We start from the raw sequence: 23,586 nt of genomic DNA, 5'->3' as shown, positions 1-23,586 counted from the left end.
CTGCTGATGGAGCAAGTGAGGCCTAAAACTCAACCAGTGTTTCATGATGAGGTTGCATCTACTCCAGAGGGGTTGCTTTTTTTTCTAATTCATATTAAGTTTCTCTTTGGGCTGGTGGAGTCCCTGGAATGGGGCTATAGAACTGAGAAGAGTTCCAGGGATGGAATTTAGAAAATGTCTGTCTGTGCTTAGGATAGGGGAAAGGACAGAGAATAAACCTTTAGAGCTAGGATAATTCTTTAATGTAAGGCAGTCGAAAATTTTAAAGATGTTCCTCCCTTAACTCTCTCTATGGTTTAAAAAAAAAAAGCTATTACATGGAGTTCAGAAAGGATGTGGTCTGACAACAGCTATTAGATTTAGGAACAAGGAGGTCCTGTATTTGATATGGTAGAAGGAGTCGTCCAGTAGAGAGGTGAAGAAGAAAACTAGCTGATAATTTATTCATTTTTTCAGTCTTTCCTTCATCCAGCAAAAGAAGAGTGGATATGGAGGAGAAATAATTTTTAGTGATTGCTTACATGTCACACAGTGCCTGAGAAATACAAAGGACAATTTTGCTCTGAAGGAGTTTACAGTCTGGTATGTTAGAGAAGATTATTCCAAATACAATATAGTAAGTGTTAGAGGAGGGCTATATAGAAGGTAGAGGAGGTGTATGTAATTCAGCACAGGAGTAGAAAGTGATTCAAAGATTCCCTCTTTAAAGAGCCAATTCTTGGAAGTTTGGTAGCCATTTGTTATTCAGTCACTCATCATTCATTCATATGTTAGAAGATACATGCTATGGGAGAATGAAAAGTAGAGTAAGGTAAAGTGGAAAGGACATGTGGGTTTTTTTTTGTCAGTTTTAAGTTTTAAAATAAGGTATGTTGTGCTAACGTTAAATGTTAATTTTTTAATGAAAAATTTCAAACCTATACTTATCACTCAGGTAGACCAACTACCAAAGTTTTGCCACACTTGCTTCATGTGTTCTGTTTTTTCCTTCTCCTTCTTTTTTCACCAAAGATTTTAAAACAAATTAACGTGATGTAATTTACCTCTACAGACTTTAGTATGCATCTCTGAAATATATGGGGACATTTTCTTATGTAACCACAGTGTGATTATCACAACTCATAAACCTAATAATCTTTTTTTTTTTTAATTGTATTTATTTATTTGACAGAGAGAGAGGGAACACAAGCAGGGGGAGCGGGAGAAGGAGCAGGCTCCACAGAGCAGGGAGCCTGATGCGGGACTTGATCCCAGGACCCTGGGATTGTGACCTGAGCTGAAGGCAGACGCTCAACAACTGAGCCACCCAGGTGCCCCTAAACCTAATAATCTAGAAGAGACATTTGAGTCAAGACTTGAAGGAGACAAAGTCCTCCCCATGAACTGATGAAAGAGAGTTTAGGCAATGGGAACATCTGGTGTAAAGATCCTAAGGAATGGGAGAATGCCTAGCATATTCGAGGAACAGCAAGGAATCCAGTGTGGCTGAAGCATGGTGACTGAGGAAGGAGTGGTAAGAGATGAGGTCTTGTAGGCTACTGAAGGGACTTTGACTCTGCTTTGAGTCAGATAGGGAACCATGACAAGAATTTTGAGCAGAGGAGTGACAAGATTAAATTCATGCTTTAAAGGTCACTCTGAGTGGTCTGTTGAGAATAGACTATAGGGGAGCAAGATAAAGGGTGGGGAGCCTAATTTGGAGCTTGTTGTTGGATTAAAAAAATATATATATATATTATATAGTGTTTTATAACTATATATAGTTTTATAACTATATATATAGTTTTATAACTATAAAACTGTATAGTTTTATAATATAGAGTTTTATAACTATATATATAGTTTTTGTTTTGTTTTGTTTTAAGATTTATTATATTTGAGAGAGAGAGAGGGAGGGAAGGAGAGAGAGAGAGAGAGAGAGAAGGAACATGCTGGGGGAGGGACAAAAGGAGAGAGAGAGTCCCAAGTAGACTCTGCTGAGTGTGGAGCCTGATGCGGGCCTTGATCCCATGACCCTGATCACGACCTGACTTGAAACCAAGAGTCAGATGCTTAACCAACTGTACCACCCAGGCGCCCCTAAAAGATACATTGTTGTTGGTGACTTACTCCAAGTGGTAACAGTGGAGATGGCAGGGAGTGCTTGCATTTTGGATATGTTTCCAAGGTAGAGTTAACTAGATTTCCTGATTGACTGTGGCATGAAAACAAAAGGAAGGCATTAAGACTCAGGTGTTTGACCTGAGTGACTGGAAGGAGGGAGCAGGCTTTAGAGCACCACCAAGAGTTTACTTTTGTGCATGAAGAGTTTGAAGTATTTGTTAAACATACAGATGGGATACCTTGTTGAATATTGAAGGCTGGAGTTAGGGAGAAAAGTAGCGGAAAGGGTGGTATATATTAGTAGTGGTTTGCATTATAGTTTCAGCAGCCAGCTGGTAAATGTGGATGTTCAAAAGTTACTGGTTTTTAAACTGTTGACTGTTTAGAATTTAGAACGTTTGTCAGTTCAGTGGCACTGCTCTTTCAGGAAGAGGCGACTCAATGAAATGTGCGGTTCTGTTTTCTGTTTTTTCTCAAACCATTCTCCTTGGCTAGGGAGGAATGAATAAATTAGGTGAAAGATATAATTAAAGTGTTATACATTCCTTTTATTATGGTTGAGTATAGTTCAGATGGAAAGTATTCATCTGTGTATTTCCTGAGATCACTAGAAGCTATATCAGGGTACTTTGGAAATGTTGACTGATTAAATCAGAGACTTTCACAAAATTGGACAGGAAATAGCCTGAGGTGGTCTGATAACTTTACTGTGACCCTTGAAGACCCTAATTGTGATATTACTACCATTGCTTCCTTTCTTCCTGATTCTGAACTCACTAAAATTTAGATGAAAAAGAATAGTTATGTTTTTGTGACATTTCATAAACATGAACAACCGTATCTTCTTTTTTCTTTCTACTTGTCATCCCACTAGAGAGAGATTTTCATCACAGGTAGCCAGGTTGTTACTCTGGGGTAGATGCTATAGATAGGCTGTGGTTACCACAAATGTTTTTAGTAGCTTTGTGCAATGCAGACTGATTGTGACTGCTTTTTTGTTTGTTTGTTTGTTAAGATTTATTTATTGGTCAGAGAGAAAGGAGAGATAGCACAAGTAGGGGGAGCAGCAGGCAGAGGGAGAAGCAGGCTCCCCGCCAAGCAAGGAGCCCAATGTGGGACTCGGTCTCAGCACCCTGGGATCATGTCTTGAGCAGGGGCAGATGCTCAACTTATTGAGCCACCCAGGCGCCCTAATTGTAACTGCTTTTATTTCTCGTTTTAAAAAGGGAGTATTTCTGTTCTCCCTTTTGGACCATTTGGAGTTCTGATTTATATGTCTTAGAGTCATGTGGAAAATTGACACACCAGTCTGGGGTTGTGTTGTAGTTTCCATCTGTTGTAGTGATTTCATCTGTGTGACTAATTTTAAATAACTAGGTGTTCACAGACAGGGACTCTTTTTTTTTTTTTAAGATTTTTAAAATTTATTCGACAGAGACAGAGACAGCCAGTGAGAGAGGGAACACAAGCAGGGGGAGTGGGAGAGGAAGAAGCAGGCTCACAGCAGAGGAGCCTGATGTGGGGCTCGATCCCAGAACGCCGGGATCACGCCTGAGCCGAAGGCAGACGCCTAACCGCTGTGCCACCCAGGCGCCCCACAGACAGGGAGTCTTTATGCCTGTATGTTTGACCCTTGTACTTCCCTAGCCTGAATGCAGCCTGTGGGTTCTCTGATCCTCTGGGGAAGGTCTGGTGGACAGGGATCAGAGTGTCTTGTAAGGCTGGGGTAATCACCTTTTTTACACAGTTACTCCCTCTCCCTGTCCTTCTCTACCCTCCCTTTAAGAAAAAACAAGAGTGAAAAGGAGGACACTTACTCTCTTTTTTGCTTCTGTTGTACAGGAGATGCATCGGAGATTTGAGAATGCTCCTGATTCTGCCAAAACAAAAGCCCTGCAGACTGTTATTGAAATGAAGGTAAGTAAGAATCTACAAAGAATCTTGTGAGTCAGTTTATACTTTTAAGTTATTACACACTTTCCTGTGTGAGTTTTAGAAAGTAGTATGTAATAATATTTCACTTATTTTGTAGATTGAGAAGACATAGTAAGACAATGAAAATGACACTTTAAGAGAACTTCAGTTTTCTTCTCTTTTAGCTATAGATCGTAACTCAAAGGACCAAAAGGCTCTGGACAAAAAGCTCTGGACCAAAAAGGCTTGTCCAGAATTTCTTTGAATCAGCTATGCTTAAACCTTTTGAACTGAAGATCCCTTTATTCTCTTAAAATGACAGGCTCATCCATTCATTTTTAGAAAATGCCTGCCTAATACTAAGTCTAGTAACCATAGTTTGTCAGTTGTTCTTTCAAGTAAAACTGATGTTCCGTGAAAAAGGTACCGAATGCAGGTTGCAACTCAAAGAGGCACACAAGTACTGTCATACTTCACTGGGCACAAATGCCTAGTTCCTTCCCATTTCATCACAGAGAATATTAAAAAGTTGTGGTCCTAAGGGTTGCGATTAATTACAAGTAATAGTTTTTACGTTTCATTAGGGACATTCTCATGGGAGGCAGGCTTGCAAAAATTTTATTTCTAGGGGCGCCTGGCTAGCTCAATTGGCAGAGCATATGACTCGGGCCTAGAGCTTACTTAATTTTTTAAAAATTTGTAGTATTTCTTTCTTTTTTTTCTGTGAGTGCCTGACACCGAAGAGTACAATGACTGCTGGTATGGTTTGGTACTACTGCCTCTTGTCCTAAGACACTGGCAGTTTTTCCCCCACGATTGTTTGTATACCTTTTAGTGCAAATGTTAACATAGTGGAGAAGGCAAATAAAGTCATAGTATTATATTGAAAATAGTTTCGACTACGCAGACTTCTTGAACATGGACATACTTTAAAAAACTCTGCCTTAAGTTAATGAATAGTTAGAAATCATTGGGCTCTATGTTATGTTAAGAGCTTGCCTTCTAAATTCCTTGGATTCAAAATTCGGCTTTACTTGAATCAGTTACATGACACAGAGTAAGTTACCTAACCTCCCTATGCCTCAATTTCTTTATCGATAGAAGGCAGTAATAATAGTGCTATCCCATAGATTAAATTAGTTATAGCAAGTAAAACACTTTGAATAGTACCTAGCATATAGTAAACTGTTAGCTGCTGCTGCCGTTATTATTTTTATCAACATCATATTCATGCTTATAAATGCAGAAAGACTCTTATAGATAAGGACCTCTCTCTTTTTTAGCTTCTTCACAGTCCCCAAAAAGTTTGACACTTTTTGCTTTTTGGGCCTTTATTTAATATTTGGTGATATAACAAAAATATTTAGTCATTGGTATGTAGTTTTATGTAAATAGAGGCTTCTCAAGTACAGTTTTAAGAACTTTTCCTGAATTTAAATGATTTCCTCTTAAAATTTTGTTTGTGGGGCGCCTGAGTGGCTCAGTCGTTAAGCATCTGCCTTCGGCTCAGGTCATGATCCCAGGGTGCTGGGATCGAGCCCCACGTTGGGCTCCCTGCTCTGTGGGAAGCCTGCTTCTCCCTCTCCCATTCCTCCTGCTTGTGTTCCCTCTCTCTCTCTCTGTCAAATAAATAAAAATAAAATCTTAAAAAAATTTTTGTTTGTGTGTATCTTTATTTCCAATGGGGAAAGGATTTACCAAACAAATTCTAAATTAGTAGAATTTGTGTTCTTTGTAGTTAGACAATTAGCAATCTTGAACATAATCCTGAAAGAGCCTTATAAAGGTTTTGTTGTATGATCACATTTCCCACAAATCATTTTGTACATTTTATTTCCTGAGCCCTGTTGAAACCTAAGAAAAAAACACATGAATGTACCTGTGTTTCCAAAATCATGTTACTCACCTTTTGATAGAATAGGGAAGTATAATAGTATTAATTGGTAGTGGATCTATTTTTAATTGTGTTAGCCTTCAGCCATTTGGTTAAGAAGCAAGAGATTCTGAGATTCTGGTGGCCCAGTTGGGTCAGGAGGATGCTATGCTGAAATCACAGCTGAAATAGTTGAGTTGCTGAGAGTGTGGCATGAGCTTGAGAGAATTATGAAGGTCTAGAATAGTCTTGGCGGGGAAGAGGAAAGGAAGATGATTGATAGATCATAAAAGAGCCCAGCTGTCTTCAAGGTGATGTAATTTTCTTTTCTCTTCCCTCTGCCTTTTTTTCCTCCACTTCCTCCCTTCTCTTGCCTTCTTCCCCCTCCCATCTTCTCACTCCACTTCTCACTCCACTTCCCCTTCCTTCTTCTCTGATTTGTTTTCTTTTTCTTTCTTTTTTTTTTTTTATAGATTTTATTTATTTATTTGACAGAGACAGAGACAGCCAGCGAGAGAGGGAACACAAGCAGGGGGAGTGGGAGAGGGAGAAGCAGGCTCATAGCGGAGGAGCCTGACGTGGGGCTCAATCCCGTAACGCCGGGATCACGCCCTGAGCCGGAGGCAGACGCTTAACCACTGTGCCACCCAGGAGCCCCTCTGATTTGTTTTCTTTTTCCTTTAGCAGAGGAGTAACAGGGAAGAATTACTGTACTGCTCTAGGTGTGAGTTTTGCCGGATAGTTAATGGCGGAATTATTGGGATGCAGATGAATTGAGGATCATGGTGAGAGAGTAGTTTGCATGATCAGTACAAGAATGTAGTGTGGGTATGAAGGAAGGGAATTCAGAGTGGACCGACAGGTTGGGAGAAAATGTGACAGGGAAGTGGAGATCTCTGTGAGGTGTAAGAACAGCAAATAGAAAGTCATGGTGCAAGAGGCCTGGGGAGAGAGCCCTGGGTGATTTTAGGATCCAGAAGGTAGTCATATCAAGTGGGTAGCTGAAATGGACTGGTGGATGAGGTCATTCGAATTAAGGCCATCATGGAGTTAGGGCATTGAAATCCCAGGATGATGGCAAAGAGTTGCATTTGAAGGGAAGATTGATGGTGAACCAGGGGCCAAAGACGATTTCAGATGGCCAGGAGTGATTGGGAAGTCCCTAGATGGCAGCAGTGAGGAGGGTGGAGTGAAAAGGAGTGTGAGCTGTAAATAAAGGGAGGCAGAACTTTTCTCCTGCTCTTCTCTGGTACTGGGAGATTAGTGACATTCATTGGAGAGAGTGCCGGGAAATATATCCTTTGAGAAAGCCAGGTTTACCTTGGGGTAAGGAGACAATTTTGGGGGGAAAAAAGGTGAGGATTTGGGAAATTTAACAAGGAACAGGGGATTCCAATAGGCTCATTGGAATTGTCTGATTAATGATGGGAGACCCAAGGCTGGGGAAGTACAGAGTAGTAAGATGGTAAGGAATTAATCTACTAAGTTGCTATACATTCTAGGAGTAAGAAACCTTGTTGGAAGGACTGTCCTCACATAAACCCAGTCTGGTTGAGTTGATGCTGGAACAAGTTGAGCATATCAGACATTGCTTTTCTGGCCTGATTTCAGTGAGTATCCTGGCAGGTCTCTTATCTGGGCAGTCAGTGGCTACCTCATGACTTTCAGAGTTATAGTTTGGTCCCTTTTGGGGAGAAGCTTTTATGGGACATGATTTGGTAGTGAGGGTGCTGATTTGGTCAAGAGCTGCCTCTGTATTTGTGTTGGAGTTAGGGAGAAGATGGATAATATTTCTTGGGGCATTGTGGGGGACTTTGTAAAGTTAGAGGCTGTCTATGTGATGTGTGGAGCTTGAGTTTGTAGCTGGAGGCGGTTTTGTCTTGTGTGAATTACTAGTGGTGCTAGAAATACAATCCCTCTTTCCATTGACCCCTTTTCATTACCCCCCCTCACTAATGTCAGAGGTCAACCACATTTCATTTGTAGGTTATTCACATGCATATGCCTGGTATTTTAGTTATTCTTAAGGGACTACGTCCTGATTTTTCCAGGAAGATGTATAGTAATCTTAAAGGTGAATTTTCAGATAGTACAATGAGAATAGTTTATAGGCATACCTCATTTTATTCTTCACTTTATTGTGTTTTGCAGATACTGTATTTTTTTTTTTTTTTTTTACAAATTGAAGGTTTGTGGCAACTTTACGTCAGGCAGATCTTTGGTGCTATTTTTCCAACAGCATTTGCTTACTTCATGTCTCTGTATCACATGTTAGAAATTCTCCCAATATTTCAAACTTTCTCCTTATTGTTATATTTGTTATGGTGATCTGTGATCAGTGATCTTTGATGTTACTCTCGTAATTGTTTTGGGATGCCACAAAGTCTTCCTATTTGTGATGGCAAACTTGATAAATATGTGTGTTCTGCCTGCTTCACTCACCTGCCATTCCCCTGGAACTCTCCCTTTCCTCAGGCCTCCCTATTCCTTGAGACACAACAATATTGAAATTAGGCCAATTAATAACCCTACAATGGTCTCTACATGTTTAAGTGAAAAGAGTTACATGTTTCTCACTTTAAATCAAAAGCTAGACATGATTAAGCGTAGTGAGGAAGACAGGTCCAAAGCTGAGACAGGCTGAAAGCCAGGCCTCTTGCACCAAACAGCCGAATTGTGAATGCAAAGGAAAAGTTCTAGAAGGCAATTAAAAGTGGCTACTCTAGTGAACACATGAATGATAAGACATTGAAACAGCCTTATTGCTCATATGGAGAAAGTTTTAGTGGTCTGGATAGAAGATCAAACCAGCCACAATGTTGCCTTAAGCCAAAGCCTAATCCAGAGCAAGGCTCTAAGTCTCTCAATTCTGTGAAGGCTGAGAGGTGAGGAAGCTGCGGAAGAAAAGTTTGAAGCTAGCAGAGGTTGGCTCATGAGGTTTAAGAAAATAGGCTATCTCCATGACATAAAAGTGCAAGGTAAAACAGCAGGTACGGAGGGAGAAGCTGCAGCAAGTTATCCAGAAGACCTAGTAAGATTACTGATGAAGGTGGCTCCACTAAACAAGATTTTCAGTGTAGAGGAAACAGCTTCCTATTGGAAGAAGATGTCGTTTAGGACTTTCGTAGCTAGAGGAGAAGTCAGTGCCTGGCTTCAAAGTTTCAAAAGATAGACTGACTGTCTTGTTAGGGGCTGATGCAGCTGACTTTAAGTGGAATCCAGAGCTCATTTGCCATTCCAGAATCCTGGGGCCTTAAGAATTATGCTGAGTCCGCTCTGCCTGTTCTCTCTAAACAAAGCCTAGATGGCAGTGCATCTGTCACAGAATGGTTTACTGAATATTTTAGCCCACTGTTGGGACCTACTGCAGAAGGAAAGAGATCCCTTTCAAAATATGGCCGTTCATTAATAACGCACCCGCTCACTGAAGAGCTCTTATGGAGATGAAGAGATTATTGTTGTTTTCATGCCTACTAACAAACATTCGTTCTGCAGTCCATGGATCAGGGGGTCATTTTGATTTCCAGGTCTTATTATTTAAGAAATGCCTTTGTAAGGCTATAGCTGCCATAGACAATGATTCTTCTTAAGGATCTAGGCCAAGTAAATCAAAAACCTTCTGGAAGGGGTTCACCATTCGAGATGCCAGTAAGAACATTTGTGATTCGTGGGAAGAGGTAAAATTATCAGCCTGAATAGGAGTTTGAAAGAAGTTGACTCCAGTCCTCCTGGATGACTTTGGGGTTCAGGACTTCAGTAGAGGAGGAGCTACAGATGTGGCAGAAATAGCAAGAGAACTAGAATTAGAAGTGGAGCCGGAAGGTGTGACTGAATTTCTTGAATCTTATGCTAAACCTGAACAGACGAGGAGTTGCTTCTTATGGAGGAGCAAAAAAAATGGTTTCTTAAGATGGAGTCTGCTCCTGGTGAAGATGCCGTGAAGGTCATTGAAATGACAACCAAGGATTTAGAATATTACATAATCTTAGTTGGTAAAGCAGCAGCAGGGTTTGAGAGGATTGACTCTAGTTTTGAAAGAAGTTCTGTGGGTAAAATTCTGTCAGACAGTGTCAGATGCTATAGAGAAATTGTTCACGAAAGGAAGAGTTAATTGATGTGGTAAACTTCTTTGTTGCCTTATTTTAAGAAATTGCCACAGTCACCCCAAATTCAGCAGCCACCACCCTGACCAGTCAGTACCTATCAACATGTAGGCAACACCCTCCATCAGCAAAAAGATTATGACTCTGAAAGCTCAGATGATAGTATTTTTTAGCAATAAATTATTTTTAAACTAAGGTATATACATTTTTTCCCCATAATGCTATTATATACTTAATAGACTATAGTATAAACATAACTTTTATATGCAGTGGGAAACCAAAAAATTTATTTGACTTGCTTTATTGTGATATTTACTTTACTAAAGTGGTCTGGAGCTGAGCCCACAGTATCTTCAAGTTATGCCTGTATTTATTCTTTATGGGCCTGGAGATGAATTGTGGCCCACTAATTTTTTTTTTTAGGCTGTGGTAGAAATGGGATGCACCCACTAATTTTAAACAAGTAATTCAGAATATAGGTTTAGAGTATCTCTTGATTGTATTAATTCAATGCATTTAATTTTGAACTAAATATAAGTTTTAATTTGAATAGATTTGTAAAAGAAAATTTTTGTTGTGATATTTTTAAAGATAATGCAATACAGAACAGGGAGTACATCCCCCTTTTCTCTCCCCTGAACCTAAAAATTGCTAGTTGTATTTGTCTCGTGATAAATTCTTTAACTTTTATCTGCATGCTCTAAGAATTACGATAGCAAGGAATGTCAGTCAGGAAATCTTTGAGGTAAAGTGCAGAGGGAAGTAATTTCAAAATTACTTTCTAAAGGAGTGGTTTCTCTGAAATTTCAAATAAAATTAAGCTATACTTAATTTATGCTTGTACTTTATTTCTTAGGTAAATAAATATATACAACTCTAGATATAAAAGTGTTCATTCTATGGAGGAATTTTTCTGTAATTGACATCTAAAATGATCTTTCTTCAATTGATAACATCTAAAGTAAACTAGGGGATAAACTAGATACTGTGAGAAGCAAAACTAAGAAATCGAACATAGAAGAATATTCTACTGGGAGGTGTTATTTGTGGAGATGATGATTTATAAGGACAGTGATTTTTTAAAAAAAATTATTTCAAAATATTTAAAATGTGTAGAGAACTATAGAGAATAAGTAATGTGATAAACTGTAATTGTTAGCATAATTATTCATCCCTTTGTTATTCTTACAATGGGATGCTATAAAATCTTTATTGCAAATATAGTTATACACATTATTGCATAAGTCTTTGAAACACTTTTATTCTCCCTCCTTTGGGAGCAGAAATAAACCTTTTAGGTTTAGAGTAGAATGATAGAGTAGCTAGGAATGGTTTCTCTGTTAATATTACAAATTTTTTCCCTAGAAGTTTGTTGACCATGAAGTACAAAGAAACTTTAACCAGCGTTCCATTGCGTCTACTTTTTTTAAAGTAGAACTTTAAACTTTAAACGAAAGGCGTGAACTGGAGGAAGAGACAGAGAAGAAAATCATATTCTAGATGTGAACTCTCCTCCTTTCACCCAAGTGGCCATAAAGGATATAATTTAGAAGCAAGGCACCAAATACTAGACAGCAGTTTTCCTGCATATTTCTATATCTTTATTAAATTCACCATCTGTAAAGACTGAGTTTTTCAACTTCTCTGATTCTTTATGAATACTTTAATGTTTAAATCTTCCATTGTCTTCAGGATTCAAAAATTTCCTCTATGGAGCGTGGGCTCCGAGACTTGGAAGAGGAAATTCAGATGCTGAAATCAAATGGGGCCTTGAGTACTGAAGAGCGGGAGGAAGAAATGAAACAAATGGAGGTCTATCGGAGCCATTCTAAATTTATGAAAAATAAGGTAATGGTGTGTGATACTGTAGTTTTTAAAAGACGTTTGAGATATTGATGCATATTTCTATTTCCTTAGTGATGATGAAGAACTTCACATTACTTTAGCAGACATCAGGGGAGGATACTTAGAATTCTTTCAAATGGAACTTTCCCAGAACTAAAGTCAGAATTACTGATGTATCGTTATTTCAAGTTTTCACTTAAAAGAAAATTATTCCTATGAGGCTGATAGGTATTGTCACAGTTTAACATTTATATCTATCAGTACTTCTGAGGTGATTTACTAAAATTATATCCAATTGAGTTTTTCTCACCACATGAGACACCAAATTCTTTAACTCTTGTGTAGTATTCTAAAAGTCAAACCCGAAGAGGCTGAACCCAGTTCCCTCACCTTTATTTTTTATCCCCCTGAAATGGCTTAAATAATATCCTATATTCCCTTCAAATACAGTTCCATAAGGAAAAGCCCTTTGCTCTATCCCTTGGAGAAGATCCATTTCTATCAGGTTTATTGTTTCCCATGTTCAGATATATCTACAGTAAGATACATATCTGTGAGACATGTCAGTTCATATTTAGAAACTCAGTCACAATATTTTTTCCTTAGATCCAAAGCCATTTAGTTTGATTCTATAAACTATTCAGGCAAATTGGAGGATCTAGTTTATTATAGTTAGCAATTTGCCAGATTTGTTTTGGTTTAATTAAAAATCATAATTGTGATTATAAAATATTAGCTAGAAAATAAGTACCCCTTGCATCCCAATTATATTAGTTCCCCAGTTTCTCAGAACAGAAGACTGTAGAAGAATGATACACAATTATCCTAACTGCCTCTCCAGTTTCTAGCTTCTTGCTGTGGTACTCATACCTGGCATAAAAGTCAGTAGAATATTCCTTTATTATTTTAAGAGTCTGTTATAATGACTACAGAAAATTTATGTTAATTTTCGAACTTAAAAATTCACATATTCAACTTTCTATTATTTTGTATTTTCCACCCTAATTTGAGAAGAAAATATACTATAATACAGTCTGCTTTTCATTTGCTGATTGGTACATTTAAGTCCATTAAAACACCCCTGTGAGAACAGAGAAACTATCTAGGGTGCTTTGAAGAGGGAATTAGGGGAACAGATTTGAATGTGTTATATAGGTTATTGTTATTTCCAGTTACTGTTGTGGCTAAAAAGCAGATAATAAGACTTAAATTGACACATAAGTGAAAAAGAATAACAATGTCGTGACAGGTAGAGCAACTGAAGGAGGAACTAAGTTCGAAAGAGGCTCAAGGGGAGGAGCTGAAAAAGAGAGCGGCTGGTCTTCAGGCTGAGGTCTTTGCCGTAAGATTTCCTCTTTTGTGCAGTGATCCCACAGTGGGACCCTGCTGGCTCTGGCTTCTGGGTGGCTTATATTTTCATTCTCTTTGGTTGGCAGCTTTGCCCAATACTAGCACTAACCAGCCTGCTCTGCTCTTTAACCGACTCCTGTTCACCAGTTTGACCCATATGTCACTTTGTGTGCAGTGACCCCTCACTTGTTCTGGTTCTTTATTGTTGCTTTTGTCACTGTATGGATGGTACTTCAGAGCGTGTTTTTTCTCCTTTCCTTTTGTAGATACTTGTTGATTTATATGAATGGTGATCTCTGTTTCTTCTTTGGTATAAGAATATGAAGATGTTCTAGGTTCTAGTGATTATCTGAATTTGAAATTCTTTTTTTTTAAAGTGAGGTATAATTGATTTATAACTTTATATTAGTTTCAGATTTGCAACATGATGATATATGTGTATATACGTGTGTGTGTGTGTGTGTGTGTATAAATGATCTCCACAAATTAAGTTAACATCCATCACTGTACGTAGTCACAATTATTTTTCTTCTTTTAATGAGAACTTTTAAGATCGACTCTTCTAGAATTTGAAATTCTTGAGTAAAGTGCTTTAACTTCATATGTATTATCTTTAAGTCTCCGTTAGGTGATTTTCCAACAAATGTTACCGTTTTTAGAACAGGTGTATAGAAAGTGATTTGCTTAATCTAGTAAATTAGGATTAGCATGAAACATAAAGTCTCTAAATCTAGTTTAATCTTCTGTCTAAAGAACTTAAAATTCCATTTCAAAATATAATAAAAAATAATAGCTAATACTCAGGCACTTATAACCTGCTAAGGTTGGTATATCACCCAACCCCAATTTATAGACGCAGAAATGGAGGCAGCAGAGTGGTGCTCAGGTGATACAGCCGGGAGAGGTAGAGCTTGATTTTTACACAAGCAATCTGGTTCCAGAAGTGTGCTGGTGAGCTCTTCAATCTTCTGCCCTGTACTAGGCCATGTGCACAGATGTCACACAAATGTCAGGAAAAGCTGCTTCTGAAAATAATTGTGGGGTAAGACAGGAATGCAGCATTAAAAAAAAAAAAAACTTGTGCTAATTTGATGTTTTTGCTATTTATGGACCCCTTTAGAGTACAGATAGTAAAGTGAAATATTTTGTCTAAAAGGGACTGATTTGGTTTATGGTAACTGTGTATTTTCTAGAGGAGTAGTTGATACATAGCTTTACTTTTTTTTTCTTAGCTATTATAAATATTTCTTTGTTGTTTCGGACAACAGGCTAATAAGCACATTCCGTACATTATTTTATTTAATCTCCAACGGTACAGTAGCGTCAGTTTACTTTCTCCATTTTACTGATTAGGAAACTAAGGCTTAGGGAGGTCAGTACTCAGACACACTTATCCTCAGGTGTGAGTGACTGCAAAGCCTTGTGCTCCTAAATTTGTGGAACATGTGTGCTTCTAAACTGTACTTTCCATTTAGAATATTTTCTTCCCTTTCTCAGTCTTTATGGTAAAAATAGCATCATTTGAAGATTCTTTAATTAAGTAGATGTTGAGGAAACAGGGACTTTATACTTATTTTTAACCATGTGATTGGAGGTAATCTTTAAATTGTAGTAGTTGTTTAGTTGAGGAAGTGATAATATTTTAAACATTTCTCCTGAATATTCATTCATACAACAAGTGTGTTTTTAGTGCAACCTGAATGTTAAGGATGGAATAATATAAATATGTGCTTCTTGTTGGAAAAGGGGTGTCATGAAAGATGCCACTGCATTACAGTATGTGGTAACTCCAGGGTACATATTTATATTACCGGATGAAGATAGCTGCCATTTACAGTCATCTTCCTCTGATGTTCTTAGTATCCTCAAGTAGTTTGCATACAGCAAGCATATAGAAATATTTGTGAAATGAATGAATAACTAAATCTGCAAATAGAATTTTCATGCGTTTGAGAAAATGCTTATCTTCTTGCTAAACAAGAAGAGTAAATTAGACATTTATTTTTAGTGCTCCTTAAAAGTCTAATTTTAATTTAAGTAATATTTATTTCATACTTCCTCATGGGAAATTGTTCTCAAAATTGTCCCTATACCTAAGATTATTATAGTGAAAATACTATAGATACATTTCAATGAAAAAAAGGTACAAAGAACTTTCATCAGTAATACTGAAATTACTGACTTGTCAGTCAGATTTACACTTCCAGTAATTAATCTGTTAGTGCACAGCTACCTTGCTAGGCAGGAGACAGAATGTAAAAGCAAATCTGATTTTTGTTTATTTGGTGTACATTTAGAATAAGAGACTATTTAGAAGATTCTTAGAGACATAGTAGAAATGTAAATGAGGTGTTTGAAATAAAATTTTTTTTAAGTTAAGATGAGACAAAAACTAAAAAAAAATAAAATAAAATAAGATGAGACTAATTTATTGGAGAATGAATGGCTCCTCTTGACTAATGGATTACTCTGTCATTAATTCAGATTCAAATTACACATGTCAGTTCTTACAGAGTGAGCCTTTATGCATTTAAGTCATATACTTTTAATCCATTTAGTTGGTATGACATTGTAGATGATACAGCTTTGTAGGTGGAAACTTTTTTAAGGTCACTATCCCTGACTCATCAAAATTACGTGATTTTTAAAAGGCACAGGTTTATAATGCCTCATAACACTAAAGGTGGCTTTTTAAGATAAGGATTTTATGTAAACTTTTGTTGTGAATGAAAAAATAAACAGTATACCAGCAGCAGCTTTCAAATTTAACTTTAAATAGCAATGCTAGGAGGTTTTCTTTCTCTCTTCTGTTTTACATCTACACTAATTCTGCTTTTTATGTTTTAAGAGGTCTTACTTAATAAAATGAAAACTGATCAGCACAATGGTATTCAGATGCTTCCTGCTATCTCATAGTAATCTAATTGAATTGGGATTTTTCTCCCTCTATTCTTTTTCTAAGGGATTTTGAAGAGTGTTTAGGAGACACAGTAAATGAAAACTGGAATTTCCCTTATTGTTGAAACCCCCCCCCCTTTTTTTGTGGTGGGTGGTTATCCAAGATTAGATGATGGAAAAAGATGAATTATGTTTTGTCATAAAACTAATGCTGTTTTTAGTTTCATATTTTGTGACTCAGATCTGTCAAAGATCCAGATCAGAGGTGGTTGTTTTCATTTCTTTTTTCCTTACAATGTTTTATTTTCTTATCTAGATTGGTCAGGTGAAGCAGGAACTGTCCAGAAAGGACACAGAACTACTAGCCCTACAGACAAAGCTAGAAACACTCACAAACCAGTTCTCAGACAGTAAGCAACACATTGAAGTGCTGAAGGAGTCCTTGACTGCTAAAGAACAACGGGCTGCCATCCTGCAGACTGAGGTAAGAATAATTCTGGCATTGGCAGGGAGTCAGTTCCTTGGCACCTTTTCATGTGTATCACCTGTGCTGTTTTTGTTATACTTAGATTTGGGAGATATGAATAATGTAATGAATAATTCTTTAGCAATGTGATCAGTTACTGTACTAAAATATAACTATTTTGTGTCAGTTCTTAGATTTATCAAATCTGGTGCAGTTTATGTATGTTTTTAATTCTTTGAATGTTCCCTAAGTTTGTACTTCTAAGTATACTTTAACATTATGAAATGTTGTAAAGATAGTTGTAAAAATGAAATCCAGATGAATCTTTTGTTCTCACCCATGGTGAATCTTCTTGTCGTAAATGGCAGTTGGCTCGGTTACCCTGTGTTTGGATTATTAAGTGTTCTCAATTTTTGGTATTATGACTAGCTTTATGTAGGCAAACTGCAAAATCTAGAAATGTTCTAGGTAGATCTTTTTTGAACTACAGATCATGAGACAGTGTGCCTTCATATCCTGTTTGAAAATGAAGTTAGTATTTTTAGAAATCTTAGGAGATTATTTAGCCTGTCAGCCCTGATTATAGGTAGGAATACCTATAAATAATTCCTTACAGATGAGAATCTATCATATTTGTAACGATCAAAGAGAAGGAATTGATGATGCTATTTGGATTTACTGTCTTAAATATTCTTTAAAGGTCTAGTGAAATAGGGAACTTAGGTAGAAATAGGTAAGTAGTTCTGCTTTATAGAAGAAAACTGAAGCATAAACGTGGTTTAGTTTTTTTTTTTTTTTTTTAAAGAACTGGATAGGTAAATAGGGCATACTTAGATGGAAAAGAGGAATGAGAAATAAAAAGAACGCATAAAGACATTATAGACCCAGAAGAGGAGAATCTTCAAGTGAGGAGGAATGGGGAAATGACCAAAACTCTTTCATGTAATATTTTATTTTTGTACAGTTTGGGACTTTGTTGAAAATGAGAAATTTGGATGATGTATTTGTAATTTTCCTTACAACTTAGACTTTTTCTGTCAGTCGTGTTTCTTATTATCAGGATATCAACCTCATTCTGCCTCACAGGGATATTATAGATAAAAATTAGGTTTTGGCTCTGGAGTCATAATTACCGAGTTTGAAATTCAGCTTTACCACTTACTACCAGGTATGTGATCCTGGGCATGTTATTTAACTTCGCTGTGCTTCATTCTCCCTCCATCTATAAGATGAAGAGGAGTGTCTGCCTCATCGGTTGTTGTTAGGATTAAACTAGTTTATTGCACACAGTAAAGCCTGTTATTGTCATCATTGTAGCTATTGTATTAAAATCAGCGGATATATATAAACTGAAAATACTAAGTGAACACGGTTGGTTTTCTTTCCATTGGCATACATTTTATTAAGATATGCTCTTTCGTATTTTTATTCAGCTAGTTTTATGTTCATCCAGGGAATTGCAAATATAAAATTATCTGGAAAATGTTGCAAAGTTACTAACTTAACACCTTTATTAGAGTTTTCACCCCGGTAACTGTTGTGCATGCAGTACTACAGAAGGGTCAGAAGAGGGTGCCAGTGTTTTAGAGGTGAGCCGACTTCCAAGTTTAGGACCATAACATTGGCTAGAGGTGGCAGGTGTGTGAATCAGAGAACCAGGCAGTTGGTTAATGATAATGCAAACATTTAAAAGGTGTCACAGTCTAATAAATGACTTTTTTCCTCTTGGCAATCCATCCTTTTCTTTGTACCCCTCTCAAATACTGGTCTCACTCGCTAGGTCTCACACAAGTGGGCTTGTGATTGATTTCTTGTACCATAGAGAGTAAAGACTGTATTTGTGGTCATTCTTGAATGGTTCTTATATTTGTTTTTAGCCATGTGGGAGTAACATTTCAGTAATTACTCCTAAAAGTCACTCGGACAACTGCTCAAGTATGACCATCTCATCCTAAAAGATAACAGTGTAAAAGCCAACAATCTTTTCAGTGTAGGATAATTATATGAATGTGATATGCCAAGTCGCGTTATTAGCATGTGCTTTTTTTTTTCTCAGATTACTCTGGTGACATTTGACTGGAGTCACTTTTTCCAAAACATCTTTCTCATGTTAGAGCCCAGTAAAAGGCAGTTTGAACCAGTTCTATGATAATTCTTATATATTTTTATAATTTGCTCTTAACTGATATTGTCCTCATCTTTGCAGCTGTCCTAGACTTTGATCTAACTCTCACATCACTAAATTAAGCATGTATGAAAAAGAACATGGATCAAGGAGTTTTTAAAAATCCTTTAAGGGTGGCTCAGTCGGTTGAGCATCTGCTTTCTGCTCTGGTCGTGATCTCAGGGTCCTGGCATCGAGCCCCACATCGGGCTCCCTGCTTGACGGGGAGTCTGCTTCTCCCTCTCCCTGTGCCTGTCTCCCCACCTTGTGCTCTCTCTCTCTCTCTCTGAAATAAGTAAATAATAGTATTTTTTAAAAAAATAAATAACAGTCCTTTAAGGAAAAATAGGATATGAGAAAAGCCCTGATTTTCTTCTTGTTCATGGTCCAGGGAATGAAGTCCTGTTGTGTTGGGCAGTGTACAATACATAGTATTTCTGGAATTACTCCTATTTTGTGAACATCTCTTTTAATCTGTTGATCTTCACAGAGGTGGTCTGGATTTAGTAACATAGTGGTTAAAAGTACGGGATTTGGAGTCAGACCTAAATTTGAATGCAACTGTTTATGTTTATTAGTTATGTGACCTTGGATGAATTACTTTACCTCTTTAATCCTTCATTTCCTCATTTTAAATGGGGATAATAGTAGTACCAACTTCCTAAGGTTGTTGTGGCAAGAATAGGTGTTTAATTATGTAGCTCTCATCTGAATTTAGAGGGAAATATTAAATATCAATGGGTTTCAAATTTTTTTTACTTACCTTACAGTTTATGAGCACTTTTATTTTATTTGATCTCTGTTGTCTTATGTGATCCTTAGATTAATGGTATGGATTAGGCAAGATAAGTATTTTTTTTGCTTTCATTGTGGGGAATTATGTGAAGTTTTTAATTAGCATATGATTTTTGGTTGGCACTTGGGGCCAATCTCACTAGTACTCTAGGACTTTCAATATTGGTTATAATATTTTCAGGACGTTTCCTATTTTATGCCCACTTTCTTGTTTCTAAGTCTTGATGACATACTGTGGACTTACAAATAAATTTATTTTCTGTTTGAGTTTTCAATGTGCAGAGCTGATTTTGTCAGTAAATTAAAATAGTGGACCTTACTGCCTCAAAGTAGTACAATTTTTTCTTCTCTAGGACATTGAATTTTAGAATTCTATTTATTATAGGTGAATATTATCATCTATATCTTACTGACAGTTTACAGGAAGCGGTTCTTCTTTCATAGTTGATCCAGCACAAAGTAAAGAACTGCCCTGGCTCTAGGATGTTTAGGCACTGGAGCTTGGATGTTGTTTGCCATGCACCTTCTACTTCCCAACCCAGTGCCCCAGTAGTGCTGTGCTCTTCAAGCTGGAGTTTTGACTTCCTTAGCACACTTAGTAATACATCCTTGGGACTGAAGTGCGTTTTAGAGATCATATAGCCTTTCCATAATTCATAAAACATATTTGATAATACCTAACATTGGCTGCTTTCTGTGTGTCATGCAGGGATGTATACTTTCGTTTTCTCAGTTAATCCTTGCAGTACTCTTCGAAGAAATAAGAATTGCCATAACATTTTAAAGATGGGCACACTGAAGCTCGGAGAGATTGAGGTTACATGAGTTATTGTGTGATAACCTGGGCTTCAGAGTTTGATCAGTTGAAATTCCAAAACTTATGTTCTTGGTCATATGCTATAATGCTTCCCTGTGAGGAATTTGAATATATGTATATATATGAAACAACTGCTCAGAATAAAAGAGGATTTGGTGTCATGAGGTGGTTTGGGTTTTTTTTCAGTGACTTTCTCTCTTACTGTTCTGGGTGGATCATTGCTCCACCACCACTCTGAGCAGTGCTTAGCCTGTAATGAGTCATGGGGTAGTGGTGGCGGCAGGTGCTATAGTGTAACACTGGTGTGGTATTCAAGCCAGCTTGTGAAAGTGGCCTGACTAGCTTCTCCTTCCACATTACTTATACCTGAGTAGAAGATCACTTCAGAAAAAGAGTGTTGGCAGAGTTAGAGATACATATTATTACACCAGAGGTTCTCAGATTTGGGGGCTTCCTGCCTACCACCACTAGTCCCCCAGCTTCACATGGTGAGTTGGCATTGTTCACAGTGGTGATGGGGCAGTGTCTTACTTGAGGAGATGCAGATAATGATAAGCTTAAGAAAATGACAGGAAAATAAAAGTGTACGTATGGCTGTTAATATGCTGGGAGAATAAAAACAATGCATAAGTTTCAAATCTTCATAAAACTCAATTTATCTAGTGGAGAATAAAAAAGAATAGGGGAGGGGGTGGGGAAAAACAAGAGGTATGTAGACACTATGAACAACGTTGGCCAAAATGGTGTGAATAATGGGAAAGGCAATATATGTGAATAAGTTAAATTTAGATTAAAATACAAACCTCGGGGTGCCTGGGTGGCTCAGTCGTTAAGCGTCTGCCTTCAGCTCAGGGCATGATCCCTGAGTCCCAGGATCGAGCCCCACATCAGGCTCCTCTGCTGGGAGTCTGCTTCTTCCTCTCCCACTCGCCCTGCTTGTGTTCCCTCTCTCGCTGGCTGACTCTCTCTCTGTCAAATAAATAAATGAAATCTTTAAAAAAATAAAATACAAACCTCAGTTGGATTAAAAAATAAGATACAGAATGTGTTGTTAGTAAGAGTTAAGCATAAGACAAAAATAGCAGAATTAAAAATAAAAAATAGAAAAAATTCAAAAAATTAAAGGTATATGAAGAAAATATGTCTTCCCAATATGATTTATTTCAACACTAGTTAAATTATTTATTTATTTATTTTTAAAAAGTAGGCTCAACAAGGGGGCCTGAACTCATGACCCAGAGATCAAGACCTGAACTAAGGTCAAGAGTTGGACACTTAACCGACTGAGCCACTGAGGCACCACTAATTAAATTATCTTTTTTGGTTTTTTTTGAGAGAGAGAGAGAGAGAGTGAGTGTGAGCAGGGAGAGGAGGAGGTGTGGAGCAGAGGAAGAGGGACAAGCGGACTCCATGCTGAGCGTGGAGCCCCGCATGGGGCTCGATATCATGACCCTGAGTTTGTGAGCCGAAATCAAGAGTCATATGCTTAACCAACTGAGCCAACAAGTTATAAAGTACACAGAGCAATGTTACATACTTAAGAAAAAAAAAAAAAGAACTTGATCAAAGAAACAAAAAAAATAATTTGGAAAATTTCAGTAACGTCAATAAGCTCAAATAAGTGTTCTGTAGAGTATTGCACTAACAAATAGAGAATATGCAGTGATTTTAAGATCTTACTGAATAGTCCTAAAAATCAAATGTACTAGGCCACAGAGGAAATGTCAAAATTGCCAAGAATTAAAGTCACAGGGACTGTGTTCTTTGACCCCTAATGCAGCAAAATTAGAAATAAGTAATGAAGAATTGCAACATAAAGCTAAAATAAATCTGGAATCTGAAAATGTAGTACTTTTTTGGGGGGAGTATAGTTGACACACAGTGTTATGTTAGTTTCAGGTATACAACTTAGTGATTTATCAAGTTTATACATTATGCTCTGTTCACTACAAGAATAGCTACCATCTGCCCATTATATTGCTATTACAATATAATTGTATTCCTAATGCTGTGCATTTCTTCCCTTGATTTATTTATTCCATAACTGGAAGCTTGTATCTCCCACTCTCCTTCACCCCATTTGCCTAACCCCCCACTTCCCTGCCCTCTGGCAACCATCAGTTTGTTCTCTGTATTTATAGGTCTAATTCTGTTTGTTTGTTTGTTTATTCATTGTTTTAGATGCCATTTATGAGTGGAATCATATGGTGTTTGGCTTTCTCAGTCTGACTTTCTTCACTAAGCATAGTACTCTCTAGGTTCATCCATGTCATTTCAAATGGCGTGATCCTTTTTTATGGCTGTGTAATATTTCATTGTATATATACCATGTTTTCCTTATCTCTTTGTCTATTGGTGGACACTTAGATTCTTCCATATCTTGGCTATTGGAAATACTGCTGCAACAAATATAGGGGTGCACATACCTTTTGGATTAGTGTTGAAAATATACTACTTAATGGTCTTTGGGTTAAAGGAGACTAGAATAGGGGTGCTTGGGTGGCTCATTTGGTTAAGCGCTCAACTCCTGATCTCATCCTAAGTCCTGATCTCAGGATCGTGAGTTCAAGCCCCATGTTGGGCTCCAAGCCCCATGTTGGGCTCCAAGCCCAGTGGAGCCCACTTAAAAAAAAAAAAGACTAGAGTAGAAAGCAAAAGAAAATCTGTGGGATAACTGATCCTCTGGTGTATAGAGGGAAATGTCTTGTTCTTGTATTTATCAGAAAACAATAAAGAATGAAAGTTAATAAGCTAAGTGTACAAATCAGGAGACTAGGAAAAAAAGAAAAACAATCAAAACAAAAGAAATAGTAAGATGGAGGGTAATAGAAACTAAGTTAGCAATCAATAGAGTAGAGGATAAAATAAGCTGAGTTAGTTGTTTTAAAAAGGTTAATCATACAGGATCGTCTCTTACAGAATGATTAAGAAGTAACTACTAGTACCATACAATTTAAAAATAATAAATGACAATTATAAATAATTATATTCTAATAAGCTTGAAAAGGTAGAACAAATACATTTCTGGAAAATCTGACAAAGTAGGTTCAATTGGTAATAGAAAACACGAACAACAATCATTATGAAAAATAAATTGCTAAACAGTCTCAACTCTATCTCCTCCTAAATCCTATGGCTCAGATGGCTCTTTATCAAAAATTCAAATATAAATAAGCATGTTTATATTTAAGTTTTTCCAAAAAGTAGAAAGAGCAAGAAAGCCCAAAATTATAGGAGGATATGAGGAAAAAGAAAGAA

General features: G+C 37.2%; 1 protein-coding gene across 5 annotated transcripts in view; it reads left to right on the top strand.

Annotated features, from left to right (window-relative positions):
• Positions 1-23,586, top strand: part of ERC1 (ELKS/RAB6-interacting/CAST family member 1) — a 555,538-nt gene that overhangs the window by 115,109 nt on the left and 416,843 nt on the right. For 3 of the 5 annotated variants that reach the window (XM_040642006.1, XM_040642007.1, XM_040642010.1), the window contains 4 exons: positions 3,946-4,020; positions 11,686-11,841; positions 13,088-13,180; positions 16,403-16,570. In XM_040642006.1, the coding sequence (XP_040497940.1) occupies positions 3,946-4,020; positions 11,686-11,841; positions 13,088-13,180; positions 16,403-16,570 (492 nt within the window). The remainder of the gene's footprint in view (positions 1-3,945; positions 4,021-11,685; positions 11,842-13,087; positions 13,181-16,402; positions 16,571-23,586) is intronic. The other 2 variants (XM_040642008.1, XM_040642009.1) reach the window with 2 other exon arrangements.

Source organism: Ursus maritimus, unplaced genomic scaffold (assembly GCF_017311325.1).
Source record: "Ursus maritimus isolate PB19 unplaced genomic scaffold, ASM1731132v1 scaffold_26, whole genome shotgun sequence".
Lineage (NCBI taxonomy): Eukaryota > Metazoa > Chordata > Mammalia > Carnivora > Ursidae > Ursus > Ursus maritimus.
This window is presented reverse-complemented; position numbering and strand designations above follow the sequence as displayed.